Below are 15792 nucleotides of genomic sequence, written 5' to 3'. Positions count from 1 at the left end.
CTGCCCTAAATCCCTGCAGGCTGTGTGCGGGGCCAGCAGTATGAACCTCGTCTTCACAACTAGTTTGATGTGACTCTTGGTGATTCTTATGGAGTAAAATGTGGATGAAGGAACTTGTAGATCTGCAAATGCCCATGAACAGCCGCAGGTAGGGGAGGAAGGAATGGAAGCAGCCCTGGGTTACAGCTCCTACTACGATTCCCTTAGAATTTTAATTTTCTGCACATGACGCAATAGGCCTTTAAAGATAGCAAAGAAGATGCTCTTCAAATGTTTCTATTCCTGTCAGAGATGTGCTAGAAGAAACACACGAACCGTTGTCCTGTCAGAATTCCTTCTGTTTTTCCCCAGGCGTGGAGGCACATGAGAATCTAGTGTGGCTGAGAGGTGCAAGATGCCGTGGCTCGGTGGGGGCTGGTTACACCGGAGGGGCTGAGTAGTGAATGACGGAGTTGTAATCCGGGGGTGGGCTGTGGCACTCCAGGGTCGGATCCATAGGAAGGAGAACGGAGTCTTCCAGTGTGAAGTCCATGGTGTCCTCTTCTGCCTGCACTGCTGGCTGGTATTTGACAGCCTCACGCTCGTGGTCAGAAAATATGGATTCTTTGCTCTTGCTAACGGCTCTCCGCCTGTTGAGAACAAACAGCAGAATGTATTGCCCCTGCCTCCATAAGGTTTTGTCTCTGTGTGTAATTAATAGTCAAAATTATTAAAAAGTATATTTAACACATTTCAGTTTGCCTTTGAAGCACCCTGTAGGAAAGCGCTGCTGTTTTACAGAGTGGATAAGGGAATTGAATTGGGCATTTCAAATAACTTGTCATTTTAAAAGTGGATTTAGGAGTAAATCCAGGAGTCCTGTTGCCCTGTCTTTTTAGCTTACCATATTTCAATACACTATATATATATATCTTGGTTATAAATGCACCTGTCCTGTACACACAATAACGTTCTCTCTCATTGTTCTGACACAGGTCTGTGAAAATTTGACTTTTCTGAAAGCAGAACTGAAGGCTATGACTTTTCTTTAGTGTAATAAAGGATGAAATAACGAACAATCTATGACGGACTCTAATTTAAAATGATACTGAAAGCAAGAGTGCTTATTGAACACAGTCGTGCAGAGTAGGGCAAAATCTCTCTCATGTTCCCTAGTCCTTTAAAAGTACTGAGCAGTACGCGAGTGAAGGGCTGCACTTTTCAATGCTACAACTGCTGGCCTGTAACTGATGCTATTAAAGGGAGCTGGCTTTCATTTTCTGCTGTCTTCCCGTATTACAGGTGATGAAAGTGGTGGGAGAGAAGCAACTTGCATCATGTGAAGCAACCTCAGTGTTGAAGAGTAGGAGAACCCTGGAGAGAGGATTTGTATCACAAGGTCACCTTGAGGAACAGCGAGCGTTGTGAAGAAAAAAAAAAAGGTACTTTCTGTCATATGCTGCCTTAAAAATACTGTTCTCTTAAGCTTGGTTTCTTCCATCTGAGGAATTAGGATTGGTTTGCAAAAGGATCCCAATGTGAGAATGGCTTTTGAGTTTCGCTGCTTTGCTTAGGGACCCTCTAACACGCAGCTCTTTGGGACGAGCCTCACTCAGAGGCTGATGATGGCAGCGTAGCATCTCAATTTGGAATGACTCAGGAGCGTGCCTGGGAGAATTTAAAATCAAGCAGGGCTCAGGCACTTTTTGTGTCTATTTTGGATGTATTTAAAGTATCATAAAGCTACATTCTAATGATACTAAACCAAATCTGATTAATCAACAATTCATCAGATAATTGTATAGTTCATCATACTTATTTTATTTGTGTTGTGTGATGGTTTAGAAAGCAAGCAAAGTTGGTTCCTGCTGCAGGACACAAAATGAGAGTTAAGAGACAGGTACAGTAGTTGGAGACAGGAGGACAAAAGTCACGAGCAGGACAAGTAGCAGATGCAAGGCACCACCTGTGTGCGCTGTCGTCCTTTTGTGGTGGTGCAGCACAAAGAACCGCTGCAGGCTTCAGCGCAGGTTGATGTTTGATATGACAGAATGGTAATACCAAGCAGACCCAGTTTTTCAGCTGTGAAAGGGTAAATACATCTTGCTAGGTTATGCTACCATGGCTTCAGAAGTTGTGTTATCCTGCCTCTGAATCTGGAACCTGTCAAAAGCTTCAGTTTTCCCACGTGCTGCAGATATTCCATCTGTCTGACAAAACCACTGGCAGCATCTTAAATTAAATTTTTGCTAGTTCTGGAAAGGTTGCGAGTGTGTGGTGTGTTGTGACTTCTAAAACACAAAGGCAGGGATTCTAGATAAAAGCAAATGGTGCTGTGCTTTTAGACCTGTTGACTGGCAGAGCAGAAATTCTTCAATAATTAGTAACGCTGAGAACTTTAACAAAAGCATAGCACATGCTGCTTTCACTATCTAAGTTTTTCCTCTTTGTCCAGAGGGAAGTGTGAGTTGAAACTTCTTCTGTATCCTAGACATTGGTGACTGTCCCTTCCTATACACACGTGCGTTCTCTGTAAATTCTTCCCTGGCATGAGCAATAGATCCCCAACTTTGCTTCACTGCTTCTTTATGTATCTTTCTTTTTGTTTCTCCATTCTGTTGACTCATGTCAGACAATTCCATGGATGCTTCGGCTTCTAATTTGCCAGGTATTAAAGTTGTCAGTGCAGACAGATAGAGAAGCTTGAAAGGATCTATTTAACTTGGCCTGCGGCATATCCCAGAGTGCTGGAGAAAAAGAAATGGCATCAGGGTTTAGTTTGGCCACACCATGGGAAATTTTCAGACCCATGTAGACTCCCAGCAAGTGTCCTTGTTAGATTTCTGCCTCTGTGGATCAGGAGCCTGGATCTGTGGGAATGACTCTGTCTATCACTGAAATCATGCTGCTGTTTGAAGAAGGACTCACAAATACCGACATCTAATATTTACTCCAGAGATGGGAAGCTGATGAGTTAGGTCAGAAGCAAGTTTTGTTATTAGCTGTCTTATAGTGGACCAAAAAAGCAATTAACTTTCAAAACTATTCCTTTCCTTGAAATGCATTTCCTAAATTAAAGCTATGTGAGAGTCTTTGCATTTTCCCCTTTAATGCTCCGTATTACTGACATTTCAATCTACTCGGTTCATGCTCAGCGACAGAGAAATGCATGTATGCTTGGGCTGTGCTTTGGAAAACGAGACTGTGGCATCGCTTTTCCCTCTGTCCTTGGAACCTCATTTGCACCATAGAAACTGCCACGCTGACTCATGTCAGTCTGGCCTCCGGCAGTGGTCAGTACTTGATGCTTCAGAGGAAAGCTCTGAAGCCCGTCGTACTACCTTGCAGAAGATAGAAAAATTCTCCCTGAGCCTTGCCGATAAACATTTTTTGACTGAAGGCATTAGATTTGATTAATCATACAATTATGCAGCTACAGAAGTTCATAATGGTTATGTAATTAAATAATTTCATTAAAAGCTAGCCATTACTTGGTTCAGTGCTTTTCCTGGGTTGGCATTACGCTGCCCCAAAAGGTATTTCTGTACTGATTGTGCCTTTGCCTGACTGAGTGCTGCAGCTGCAGGAGGCGATAAAAAGAGATGTTCGCTTGTGATAAATCTGCTCATAACTGCGCGTGTCTCAGCCCAGTCCCACTTGCCCGTTAGTATTCTCACCACGGCGCAATACTGAAGACTGGGCATGTAAATACCGTGACATTCATGCGAAACACATTTGCTCGCTGACCCGAGCTGATCACATTTTACAAAATGACCAACGTGAAAACTCGTTTGTCCTCGCAAGAACCGTTTTGCGGCTGGATGAGGGGAAGGAGAACCTGAACCACTGCCGTGTTCTGCCCTCAAACAGATTTTGTAACCTACAAGACCCTCTTTCGTAACGTGCACGTTTCCGTGGAGTGATGGTTGGGGAAACTTGTTGTGGAGAATGTGGTGAGCTGGCTGCAGCCTTGTTTCGTGGGCCGAGAGCGGAGTTAGCCGAGGCGCGGCACTGTGCTGCTTGCTTTCAGAAAGATACCTGCAGGCTGGGGACGTTTATGGGAGAAGCACAAAGGTAACAAAAGCGCTGGAAGAACCAATATTAGAAGTTGAGAAGAATGCTGTGCTGCGTCAGATATCTTAGTAGAGGTGAAGCTTAGAAGTCTAGGAGTTAAACTAGGTGGAGGAAAAGCTAGCCTGAATATTAGGTAATCTTTCACAATCTTTTTTATGTTTTCTGGAGAGGTGTCAACCTAAAGGACCTTATGAGACTTCTTCATCCTACCTTATGAACCTGAGATTTTGGTTAGAGGTAGAAAATACTGAAATCATCCAAAAGCTGGGAAATCACTAATGGAGCCAATTTTGTTTATATGAGAGGGAGCCAGTTTCTAAAAGCCTGAATCTCAGAGTAAATAGCTTGAAGAGGAGCGCAGAGAAAGAGATGGCTGCAAGAAAATCACTGTGTCCAGTGAGGGACTGCAGCACCAAGTCTAACACTTATTCCCAGCAGCTCTTACTGCTTTGCAATAAGATGCCCAAGTATCTTGCCTTTAATGGGAAAAACTAATAGACTATTGTGTCTGTGTAGAACTCCTGGCCGTGTTCAGGATCTGTGTTTAGGGAAAGATGAGAAATTGGGGTGAGCATTGCCAAGTGGAGCACTTTGTCTCATGATGACATCTCATAATAACACGTAGGCACTTTGGGGCTTTATAACAGCTTTCATAGGTGTTTAATGAGGCGCAGAGTAAGAGTGATTATTTTTTTAAAGTTTTTATGGAATGAAAGAAATACAGGGTTATTTTTATTTCTGATAGCTATGACTGATTCATTTTGCTTTAATACATTTCAGAGAGGGTGCTGTGTGGTGAGAATTCAGTCCTGGGTTTCCCTCTGGCAGCATCAGTGCCTCGGTAGTCTATGGACATGGGCTTACAATCAAGAATTGGTTGTTTTGAAGCACTTCTGAATATGAGTACAGTGAACATAAAGGTTTAACAGGCCAGGGCCACCCGCTCATTAAGTCTGCATCCCCTTGCATGTGTGGCAAAACTGGTCAGCTGCCCCGTCAGCAGCACCAGCACTCAAAATGCAGTGAGATGAAAAGCACTGCAGATAAAAACATGCCAGGGACCACAGCCTTCCACAGTTCTCCTTTTAGGCCTTGCCACCATAAGCATATAGTATAATCCCACAAAAAGTGGCTTACATAACTCTCAGTTAGCCATCCCTTCCAAGTTACTTATATTTTAGAGAGCTCAAGCCAGGTGACAGTGCCAGGTGCCGCATGACACATCGGTAAGTCCATTTGCTATCTCGACGTGCTCATCACAGAAGGAAAATCTGAACCTAAGTTCTGCTATGGACCAGACCTATTTCTGCGCCTCATGTTTCTGAGGAGATGCGAAAGGATTCCAGCCCAATCAGCTGGGTTGTGTTTTTGTCGAGCACCTTGCGTTTGGACATGAATGCCCAATGTTCCTCGGCAAAATCCGTTTGTCTGGATGTTACTGACTTGCCTGAGGCCCAGTTTGGTTTTGGCAAAAGCAGAGCCCTTGGTGACACGACCTGGACGCAGCGTCTGGAGCCCAGAGCGTGTCAGCTGGTGTTGTGGGACTTGGCCAGAACCAGAGAAGTGATCTGAGAGCACCTGAGGGTGTTGGGTTAAAGAGACGGAGGGAGCACAACAGAGCAGATATCAAATCGGTTATAATTTTAAACAATAACTTGATTATAGAGACTTTGGGAGAATTTTAAAGCGGTGCTTGGCAGTAGCTCGTTAGTATTAGAGAGGAAACCTGACGTGAGAATCATCTCGTCATTAAGTCCCCTCCGTGTTGAACACGCCTCCTTGAACGCCAACTCCAGTGTTGTTATTCCGGTCAATCTTTCTGTCTCTCCCTACAGCTACTGTTGTGACTTTATACTTGAGTGGTATAAAATGCTTAGAGCTCAGAAATGGTTAGTCTGGTCTAACAGTGGTTCCAGGCCCAGAGTATCAGATTCATCTTCAATAAACTCTTGACACTGACACTTGGTGGTGTGTAGTGTTGCCAAATTTTAAACTCAACAGAGGAATGAATACAAGATAAATAAACAGCAAGGTTTGGGCCAAGAAAATAAATGCAGCAACCCTGGTTTAGAAAACATGCTAAGCCTTTGAACAGTTTTGTTTTAGAAAAGAAAGACTGTTTGAAAAGGAGCCAGGGTAAATGTTTTTGATAGAGAGAGATACACAATTAACAAGGGTGTCTTTATCTCCCCTATTAAACCAGCACTCTCTTCTGACCTCTCCTAGGCTATTACATGCTTTTGAGGCTTGTTTTTCAAGTTAGCGGTGCAGAAGCACCAAGGGATGTCATGTCCTCAAACAAGAGGTCGTCGGGATGCTCTGCGACGATGTTAAAAATGTTATTTGTGCCAATGATAGTCTGCAAGATATATAGATAAAGAGGCTGAAAAAATAGCTTTCTCAGCTGGATCTCAAATACTCGATGAAGGATGTGGCCAAGAAAAAACACACCTCTGTGTGTTTGGTGGTAGCTTGGGTCCCAGGAATAAGGAGACGACAAGCACAGCTTGCTGTAGTGTTTGCTTTTAGAGCAGACCACCGTTAAGATGGTCTTTCGCGGTCTGGCTGGCACAGGCAGTCTCAGGTATCCTGCGACGAATGGGATCCCCATGGAAGTGTCCCTGGGGAGGGGTGGGTCAGCCGGAGAGAGTCGCTGAACCCAGCAGAGCCGCGTTATTTTGTGCTCAGTCCCAGGGGCCCGAGAGCAGTTCAGGTTTTCCTGGAAATCTCAGAACAAGCTCTTATGGGATTTTTGTGTTTTTGCATCTGGCTGGATGTTGATTTATCTGATTTTCAGCAGAAAGCCTGCAAGGGGGAGAGAGAGAACCTTCCTCTGCTAGCTATTTATCCAAATGGGGGAAATGCAGCGGGGGAAACTGCAGTCGGAGGTGATGGACAGAAATCTTCAGAAGGATAAATCCTGTTGGGGAGGCTGTGCCTGTGTGTATACGTGTTGGATTTCTGTCGACATGACATCGCGCAAAAAAAGAGAGGTAAATCAGCTCAGGTAAAGCTTCATAGCAATGCAGTTCCTGACATTTGAGTTCCTTTTTTTTAGAGCTGGTGCCATTTGGTCTCCATAGCGATGCAGGGTGCAGAAATCCTCTCAGCAGGCGCACAGGATAAAAACACAGACCAGTATCTAGATCTCTGCTAATCCCCCAACAGGTACAACACCGGGACGGTACTGCAGGGGAAATAACTGCTGAATGACATTACTCCTGAAGTCACACTCCTCTCCAGCAGAATCTGCAGCATTTGAATGCTCCCTGCTAATGCTGCCATGCTCTCTAGCCTTCCCTCTGTAACATTTTCCCTTTTCCTCTTTTTCCTTCTCTCCTATCTTCAAATATCTAGGAATTTGTGGTTTTAAGGCCTGAAAAGACAAGGCAAGCTCCTTCCGTCTTGTTTTTCCCTTTGAGTGAGGGAGTTAGCCTCTCTGAAATACCGTTAGACTCTCATTGCACACTCTCTCATGCAAACTCTCCCCTGCTATGCAGAAAATGTACTAGTTTTTCCTCACCTGTCATTTCTCTTTAACTTAGAAAAGTGGTGACTTGATGTAAAACAAGCAATTGCTCTGCTGGGAAAGATCATTGAATTTCATACCGAGAAAACTAACGGAAATCTCATCAATAGATTTCAGAAAATTCTAGGCAATTCAGTAGAAATCTAATTAGTTTAATTAACCACATGGAATTCCATGGTACAGAAAGTTTCCTTTTTAAGTATTTTGGGTAGCTGTTCTTTGAAATCCTGCAAATCAGCATTTGAACCTGGAAAACTCATTACTGTTGTTATACTTTTCTAGGAAGGTGAAGACCTCCTTTCAGAGACTTGCAAGTCTGTTTTATGTTCAACTCTTATTCTGGAAGCAAAGTCTACGTTGTAACTTTCCTGATCTTAACATACGTTAACCATAATCTCTCGGTTACAGGACTGAAATGTAGAGTTGCTTCTCCTTCTAGCTTGTTTAGATAGTCTGAAGAGTTTTCCTTTTGGCATGGGAAACAAAAATGAAACTTTCAGAAGCATTGTTCTGTCCTAAAAAGAAATACCAAAAAAGTACTCACGCTAGAGCCATGATCCCGTAAGGCCAAGAACGGATTTCCAGCCTCTTTGGGCTTTTGATCTCATCTGAGGTCAGCACCATTCCACTGTCTGACTCCTGGGCAGCAAAAAAAAAAAAACAAACCACAACATCAGCAGAACGCCAAGTGGTCGTGGCTGGACTTTTAAATTAGAAACGGCTTCCATGGGCAGAGCACGGAGAAGAGTCAGAACATCCACTCTTAAAGTCAGTAGAGAAGGAAAGCCAAGGGTTAGAATACGAAATTCCAGATACTTTATGTTGTGACTATACCACTTTTAGGCAAGCTGATAGAATTTCACCTTACAACACTGTCTCCGGCTCCAGAGCAGAGAAAGCAAGGGCAGGAGAATGTTTAATAACACACATATCCACTTGGTGTGTGATGTTAAGCCCATTCTTCAGAGTATTCTCCTATCAAGGCCTGTATTATCCATTTTTATCCAGCTGTTCCTGATAACGTTGCTATTTAGCCTGAGAACATTTGCTTTGTTTTTGTGGTGACAGAATTTTTGAGCTGTATCTTGAAAGAGCACCCTTAAAATGAATGTATCAAAAAATAATTTGACATTTTCAAACTGGAAATTGTTATTAAGCATGACATATGGATGCCATCTAGGTAGGAGAGCTGAGATACGAATAGACAGAAATTCATAAAGAATATATCCAGTAATACTGGCTAGGCTCCTCGGAGAAAAAGTACCCTAAGTACCTACTAGAAATATGCTACTGGAAACATTGAAATTTTAAGGAAGTGGAAGTTTAGTAGCATTTTGGCAAATCCAAATGCTTTGAAAAGATGCAGAGCCTAAAAGGCTCATTGTACTTTGTGTTTTGTTTTGTTTTGTTTTTGTTTTTTCGGATGACCTGTCCAATGAAACTGTCTTGAGTAGTTTTAAAGTTGAGGTGGTGATTTTGCTGCGTTTAAAGTTGAGTCTAAAGGTTGCAAGTAAGATTGAGTTGTATTGTGATAGTGCCACATGAGGTCACAGACATGCACGCTCCTTGTTTTAAGTAATTAAAAAAACTAATAAGTCTTCTGGGGAATTCCTTTGCATTTGAAGAATGTTGTGATGCTGGAAAGCTGCATGTTTCCCTGTCAAATCCAAGCAAGCAAAAGACTTCCATGTTGGAAGCGAAACTCTAGTTAGTCTTATTTTACCAGTCAAATCGATTGAAATAGGAAAAAAAAAAAAAAACCAAACAACCCAGCAAACATTAAATAAAAAGCAAAATTCTACATTAATCAAGTCTGTCAAAACCTCAGTAGAACCGAGCTTTGCGCTCTGGTTTTTGTCTTGATGATTTCTCTTTAAAACAAGTGGTCTAGAAACAATTTATCTGAGCGCTGCTCTGCATTTTGCTCACAGAAGATTTGTTGAAAGAGTAACAACAGGGCTACAGATAAGTAGCACAATTGCAGGAAGGTGTGGTGGAGCACTTTTAGAGTTCTTGGGCAACTGCTTGAAATAATGACCTAATCAGTATTAACTTCTTGGTATTTAAGAGGGTTTTAGTAACTCAAGTGCACTTTCTTTGTCCAAAAGTAGATCACACCATAATTTTCCTTTAAAAGATCCCCACTGAAATACCACATTTATTTCTGATCTGTCAATGCAGTATTACCCTTTTTTGAAATTTTTCCCCTGTCGTGCAAGGACTTGCTTTAAAATGCCATGAATAGGGAAATAATGCTGACTCTGGCAGCAGTAATCTCTTACTGATACTGGATCTATTTAGTAAATGTCTCTGTATGATTCAAAGGAACAGATTTGTAGCCTGCAAGAGGAAAGGTGCAGGAGCCAGAGAAAATTTGAAGCCTTCTAATCCCTAAGATGCACTGATAAAGGCATGGAAATTACATTTGGCAAAATACTGGGGAATAATGGGCATCACTTTGTGCTAAAAAGAGAACGGGCGAGGAATACGTTATATTTGTCAAGGACATGAAATATGTTCAGGACAAGTTGTAGCCTTGACCCTTCCCAAGAGACTTGGGCTGAGGACTGGCTGTCTGTCCAAGAGTGAGCCTTGGCTGGAGCACACCGTTAAACCGGCAATGCATGCGTTCGTTTAGGGCGAGGAAAATCCAGGGTTTAAAGCCCTTTGTGTGAATCAAGTAGAGCAGGAACTTGACTCTTGGTCTTGTCTGTCCAGAACTGAACGTGCTCACCACCAGCGAGTTATTGGCTGTCGCAGCCAGCCAGAATGTGTTCTGGACACATTTCCTTTAAAAGGCTCAATTTTCTTCTGGTGCAAAAAAAGTATTGAAATCTGTGATATACAGCCCCTTAGCTCGATCAAAGCCAGCATAATCATGCATGAGCTTCTCTTTAGATTATTTGTTCTCCTAAGTGCAAGTCCTTCTGTTGTCACACAGACCTACTTGTGAGATGCTAGGGCTGAATCTTCTGCTTGATTTAAAGCTTTTTCTTACCAAACAGATTTCAAAAGCTGTAAGTGTTTCTGGTGCTGGTGACAAGTGATCTGTGAAGCTGCTGGAGAAGGATGCACTCACCTCACTTACCTCATGCATCACTTTCTCCTTTTCCACTGGCACTTCATCAAATGTCTTCACACTCAGTGGGCGCTTCTTGCTGTTGTTACTGAAAGCAAGAAAGTCGAGGGGTCAGCACAAAACCCAAGCAGATGCTGCACCAGTTGTTAGCTAAATTCACTTCCCTGACACAGCTGAGTTTCCTGGACCTATTTCCATTTTTTATCTCTGGTAACTAACAAACAGCACCCTTATAAATGTGTCCAACTCCTTTAGAAGAGCCATGTTGAGAGAGGACAACAGTGCCCAGTGAGATCAAATCTTTCTTTCCCTCCTGCCCCCATGTATTTTTTTGCTCACCCAGTTTCCACTGCACTCCAGCGATTAACACAGTTGCTCACGTTTTCTTCCACGGGGCAAGTTTTGGAGTTAGGTTCTCCATCAGGGCACAAGGTGATGTTCAGTGGAATATAGTCTTTGCCATCCTGTGTAATCAATAATATAAGAGAACACAAAGATGGGAAAGTTCATTTTGTGCTGCACCTTAGCTGTGAAACATATTCCATGGAGTTTTTACACTGAGAAAGGATTAGATTCTGGTTTAACTTGATGGTGTTCGATATGGCACAGCATATGGAGAGTGTCGGTATCTGTGCAGCCATTTTCAAAGTAGCTGCCTCTGATGACTTTCACAGCAACATCTGGGATGAGTTTGCAGCGATTTCCGTGTGATCGTTAATTCCTGTGTTCCAGGTGTGTGGGTGTTCTGTCTCAGGGAAGGTGAACAGAATTTCACCGACCTGCACTTCAGGAAAGCAGTTCTCTGTGGTGTTGTTGCTGTGTCAGCCGCTTTGGGAATTTTGAGGGATCGGTCTCGGGGACACCTAAATCCAAGTTGAAGTGGCGTGTTTGGGAGAAGGGAGGCAATGGCACAAAGTCGCAAAACGCCTATGGCTGATGCGACTTCAGCATATTTTGAAATTGGTAAAAGCATATTGCCTGTGTGCAGACTTTGCTTATATTCAACTTAAGGACTTGCAGCTTAGGAAGAGCCAGTCCTTAAAATGATGGTCTTAAAACATTTTATTTCTTGTCCTCGCAAGTAATTGATGCTTCAGGTTTAATGGAATTTGGCGCACATCTTAATAAGCTCTGCATTGTCATTACAGCCCTGCAATAATCTTCAGAAATGACTCTTCCTTAAGGTCCTAAAACTATTTGTCCAGATTTCCCTTTGCTTGACTTTTTTTTTTAATTTTGAGAAGCAGTTAAGTGCCCTATTCCCTTATCATGATTTTTATGCCTCCTTAATTTACTGTGGTTATAAGATAAACCCACAAGCTCCTGATATTGCAAACTGGGCCCTCTTCAACTTAGCTTGACTAAATTTGTTTACAAACACCAAGGAGCTGGAGGAGAGTATTTGATTTCATCTTAAATTAAATAGACAGTTACATAACTGGTCTGGTTGTTTTTACTGAAGAAGAAAACAACTGATCTGACTATCATGAAATTAATAATTATATAATTGACTTCTGAGCTTTAAACTGCATCATTTTAAAGCTCCTAAGAGCACTGATGAACACAAGCTCAGAAAATGAGAGAGAAAGTTCAGTTTGACTACTGGCAGTTTACTGTCTTGGAATCTAATTAAAATTGTTTGGGAGATAAAGCTCTATTGTTCCTCTAAGGGGTAACTCAGCATTTTTTTAATCAATGCAAGCTTCTGCTTATTATGAGTGGATAAACAGCTAGTATTGAAATATAATCCCCTTTGGATAGTTAACATTTCCTTTACTCATCCCCACAGCCTTTTTTTCCTCATGACCTCTGTTATGAAGTCGAATCTAATATTGCCACTCGACGCGGCGTTTACCTGTGCACACACATACACGTATCCACATCCGCGTACATCTGTATGGGCACGTTTGTTGAAAAAATGTTTGTACTGCTGTACCTGCTGTACGTTGGCTTGAAGAAGATCTCCTAAGCGTTCCACAAGCTCCGTGAAAGTCGGCCTCTCGGTGGGTACTCCGTGCCAACAGTCCAGCATTGTCTGGTAACTAGATAAAAACCAGAGATGTTAAGAAAGGAAAAGGATCAGAGCTTTACTTCCAAACTGTTTCTTTCTGCTGCTGCTTGTTTTGGTCACTGTTCAGATAGTTTTGGATTAAGACGCTGAAATTCTATTCTAGTTTCAATGTCAGATGCTTTTTCCTTCTGTATTTCTACCTCAACTGAGCCTGTAGGCTTTTTATTTTCACCCAACTTAAAATTGGACTGATAGGCCCCACTGGTAGTGCTGAAATAAGTCGTAGTTACAGATGGCTAGTTTCTGCCACAGAACTGAAATCATCTCCTGCACTGAGACTCATGAACCACAGCTGATGTGGGAAGATTTGTTGATCCTGTTGTTGGCCAAGGTCAAGCTGGCTCTGTCTTTAGTACCCATCTGTGGCATCAGGACACCCCAGATACCCATAACTGCAACATTTACTGAAAACAGAATAAAGTCTCCTTTGCTACACTTAAATGCCATGCACCAGCTCTCATCAGAAGAGCAGGAGCTCTTACACTTCTGGAGTGGAGTACTCCGGAGATCGCATCCGCGTTCCTTCTTTGAGCCGTCGGCAAAAGTCCTCGTCTATCTGTACTCCAGGGTATGGGGAGGCACCTGGGGGGAGAAATGAGGAGGCTTCAGAAGGGCACAAGCTGCATTTCCCAGTCCAGTGAATTAAACACATGTTGGTGATTTCTGCTGAGCGTTTGAGATTACCCAGAGCCTGACAGTAAAAGAAACTGGAGCAAAGATGGGGTTGCAGTCACTTATTATCTGCGTGTTTTGTCTCTTCGGAGATTTCAATCATGTTCTCTCTTCTGCATTTGTAATATAGCCAGGGCCAGTCCAAGGTAAAATATGGCAGAAGAGAAATAAATTCAATTAGTTTGAGACTTTAAATGACCCCTTGGTCGGTGGTAGAAAAGTTCCAGCTCATACAATCGGTTGCATACTGTTTTCCAAATTGTCAGTCTGCCAATGTCCTGCACTAAGTGAATGCACATGAAGTAAGTCAGTCCTGCTCATCTTTCACTGCCTCAGAACCTCTGGCCTCTGTGAGTGAGCACAGAGAAAGCTGCAGGCGAAAGGCCATGAGAACCCAGTGGTTCAGCCTCAGGTGTGCAATCATAGTCCCCCTCTCCAAGTTCACCAGTTTAGTGTTGTGTATGTGGTGTGGCAGCCCTCTTAAAATTTCCTTGAAAAATGATCTTCCAAACGTTTAGCCTTGTTTTCTTTTCTGAGGGTGCATTCAGTGCTGCTTACCTTCCGGGCCACTCAATTGTTACTGTGAACCCGGAGAGGACAGTTCATGGCAACGGTAATTGCTTGGCAACTTCTGTGAAGGGACCAGCAGCGTTACGTTAACCTCCACACAAGCTGGCCCAGCAATCATCAAAACAAAGGAGTGAGACTTATTTCACTTTCCAGGGTCAGGGGTTGTCTGCAGAAGGATAAATGTACGTGTGCGTTGAACGTGCTCTTCAACCGATGAGCAAGTGGGGGCTTTTCAGAGGTTGTGGTCTTTGTTGTGTAACATCTGCACTTTATGATGTGCCATAAACAAGGGCGACAAATATATAATTGGAGCAAGTGCTCTGGCATCTGAGTAATCCAGACCTTATAGTTAAAACTCAAGAGATGCCTGCACTGAATTTTGGAAGTTTACTGAACCTGCTGTGGATAGACCTGAAAGATCTGTAAGCTTTCCTCTGTTCCTTCTCAGTCAAAACTTCACATGCAGAGCAACCCCTTGTCTTTCGCATTTTGGCATCCTAGAGGCTGGATGGTGAATTTAGAAAAAGAAAAATTTAATCAAGTCTTAACATCGGGGATTGAATGGAATCTGGATATGATTTACCATCTCTAACATTCCTGCCTGTTTCCCGCATATTTTTTTTTTCCTCTGTTTGGAAACACCATCATGTGCTGTGCACTTGGGGGCACAACAAGCACGGCAGAAATCTTTTGGATAAAAGCAATGAAGAGGGTGCCAAAACGTGGCCGTTTCCAGAAATCTACTCTGTGAATCTGACCACTCAGTCTGCAAAAGCAGGCGCTGGGGAGCAAAGATTCTGGCAGCTTCCTAAGAGGGCATCTCAACAAAGCTCTGGACGCTCAGCCACAGTGGATCTAAATTTTCTTTATGTGCACGTATTAGATCACAGTATTAAGAATGTTTCTTGCTCATGAGCAGAGCAGAGGTTATTGGTAAGAATTTGTCTTGCAAATACATTGATCAGGACTGAGATCTGGAGGGCAGTGTGGCAGAATTGCATGAGAAGAGGTGGAGAATTCCACTTGGTCTCACAATCTAAGTTATCTTTCCTTGATTCCATCGTTGCTCATATCAACTGCAAGATGTTGGTGAAAGCAACTACAGTGAAGGCAAAGAAGAGTAATTCTTGATTGCCAGATCTTTTGTTAATTTATATTTTGACTGGTGCTGGCCTCCTACCAGCTGGAGGCAGCTCAGATCATAAAAGCAAGGAGCTCTGCCTTTTCCCCCTCCACTCACCGTTGTGCTTCATCTGGACCGTGTGATAAGCCAGATAACTTGGATCTGGGATGATGAGACAGCTTGGGAGAAATGTAGACTGAAACATATGGTGTAAGGTCTACACATGACATTTCCCTTAGGGGAAATCTCTTCCAAAGTGCTCAAAGATGTGGCATGCATTGGATATAGTAGCACTCGTTTGATCTTGCTTTTACTTTAGTAGGATAATAAGATGCTGATGTTATCCTGCCAGGCACTGCTTGTTTACATAATTATCTGTGATTGCTTTTTGAACAGTGCACGTTTAAATTCCAGGAGACACCAACGTTCCGTAAAGTGCCCTGTAAGTGATTTCAAGATGGATTAACCGTTGCTGGCGTCACCTGACGGGAGATGTGCTCACCCCACTGCAATAAGGCAAAGCTCTGGACAAACTCAGCCCCAAATGAAAATTAACAGTCTCTCAAGTCCTGATTTCCCTGGGTGTCACCAAAAGAGATCCAGAGTGTCAGCCTTTCTGGAAAAGGCCTATTGTGCTTCATTTGACTTCTGGCTCTGAAAGGACCCATGTCTAAACTTAATGGTGCATTTGGCTA

The 15792-nt window shown here is 42.9% G+C and overlaps 1 protein-coding gene across 1 annotated transcript in view; it reads right to left on the bottom strand.

Moving 5' to 3' along the window:
* Window positions 1–418: 418 nt before the first annotated feature.
* LOC104273441 (vascular endothelial growth factor receptor kdr-like) overlaps window positions 419–15792 on the bottom strand; it is a gene marked incomplete at its 5' end in the record, with an annotated part of 85897 nt that continues 70523 nt past the window's right edge. Inside the window, 6 exons of the mRNA XM_009868780.1 lie at window positions 419–629; window positions 8127–8221; window positions 10671–10749; window positions 11001–11125; window positions 12598–12703; window positions 13215–13314. Coding sequence (XP_009867082.1) covers window positions 419–629; window positions 8127–8221; window positions 10671–10749; window positions 11001–11125; window positions 12598–12703; window positions 13215–13314 — 716 coding nt within the window. The remainder of the gene's footprint in view (window positions 630–8126; window positions 8222–10670; window positions 10750–11000; window positions 11126–12597; window positions 12704–13214; window positions 13315–15792) is intronic.

This window comes from Apaloderma vittatum, unplaced genomic scaffold (genome assembly GCF_000703405.1).
Source record: "Apaloderma vittatum isolate BGI_N311 unplaced genomic scaffold, ASM70340v1 scaffold12254, whole genome shotgun sequence".
Taxonomy (NCBI): domain Eukaryota; kingdom Metazoa; phylum Chordata; class Aves; order Trogoniformes; family Trogonidae; genus Apaloderma; species Apaloderma vittatum.
Note: the sequence above shows the minus strand (reverse complement) of the source record. Positions and strands in the feature narration are given on the sequence as shown.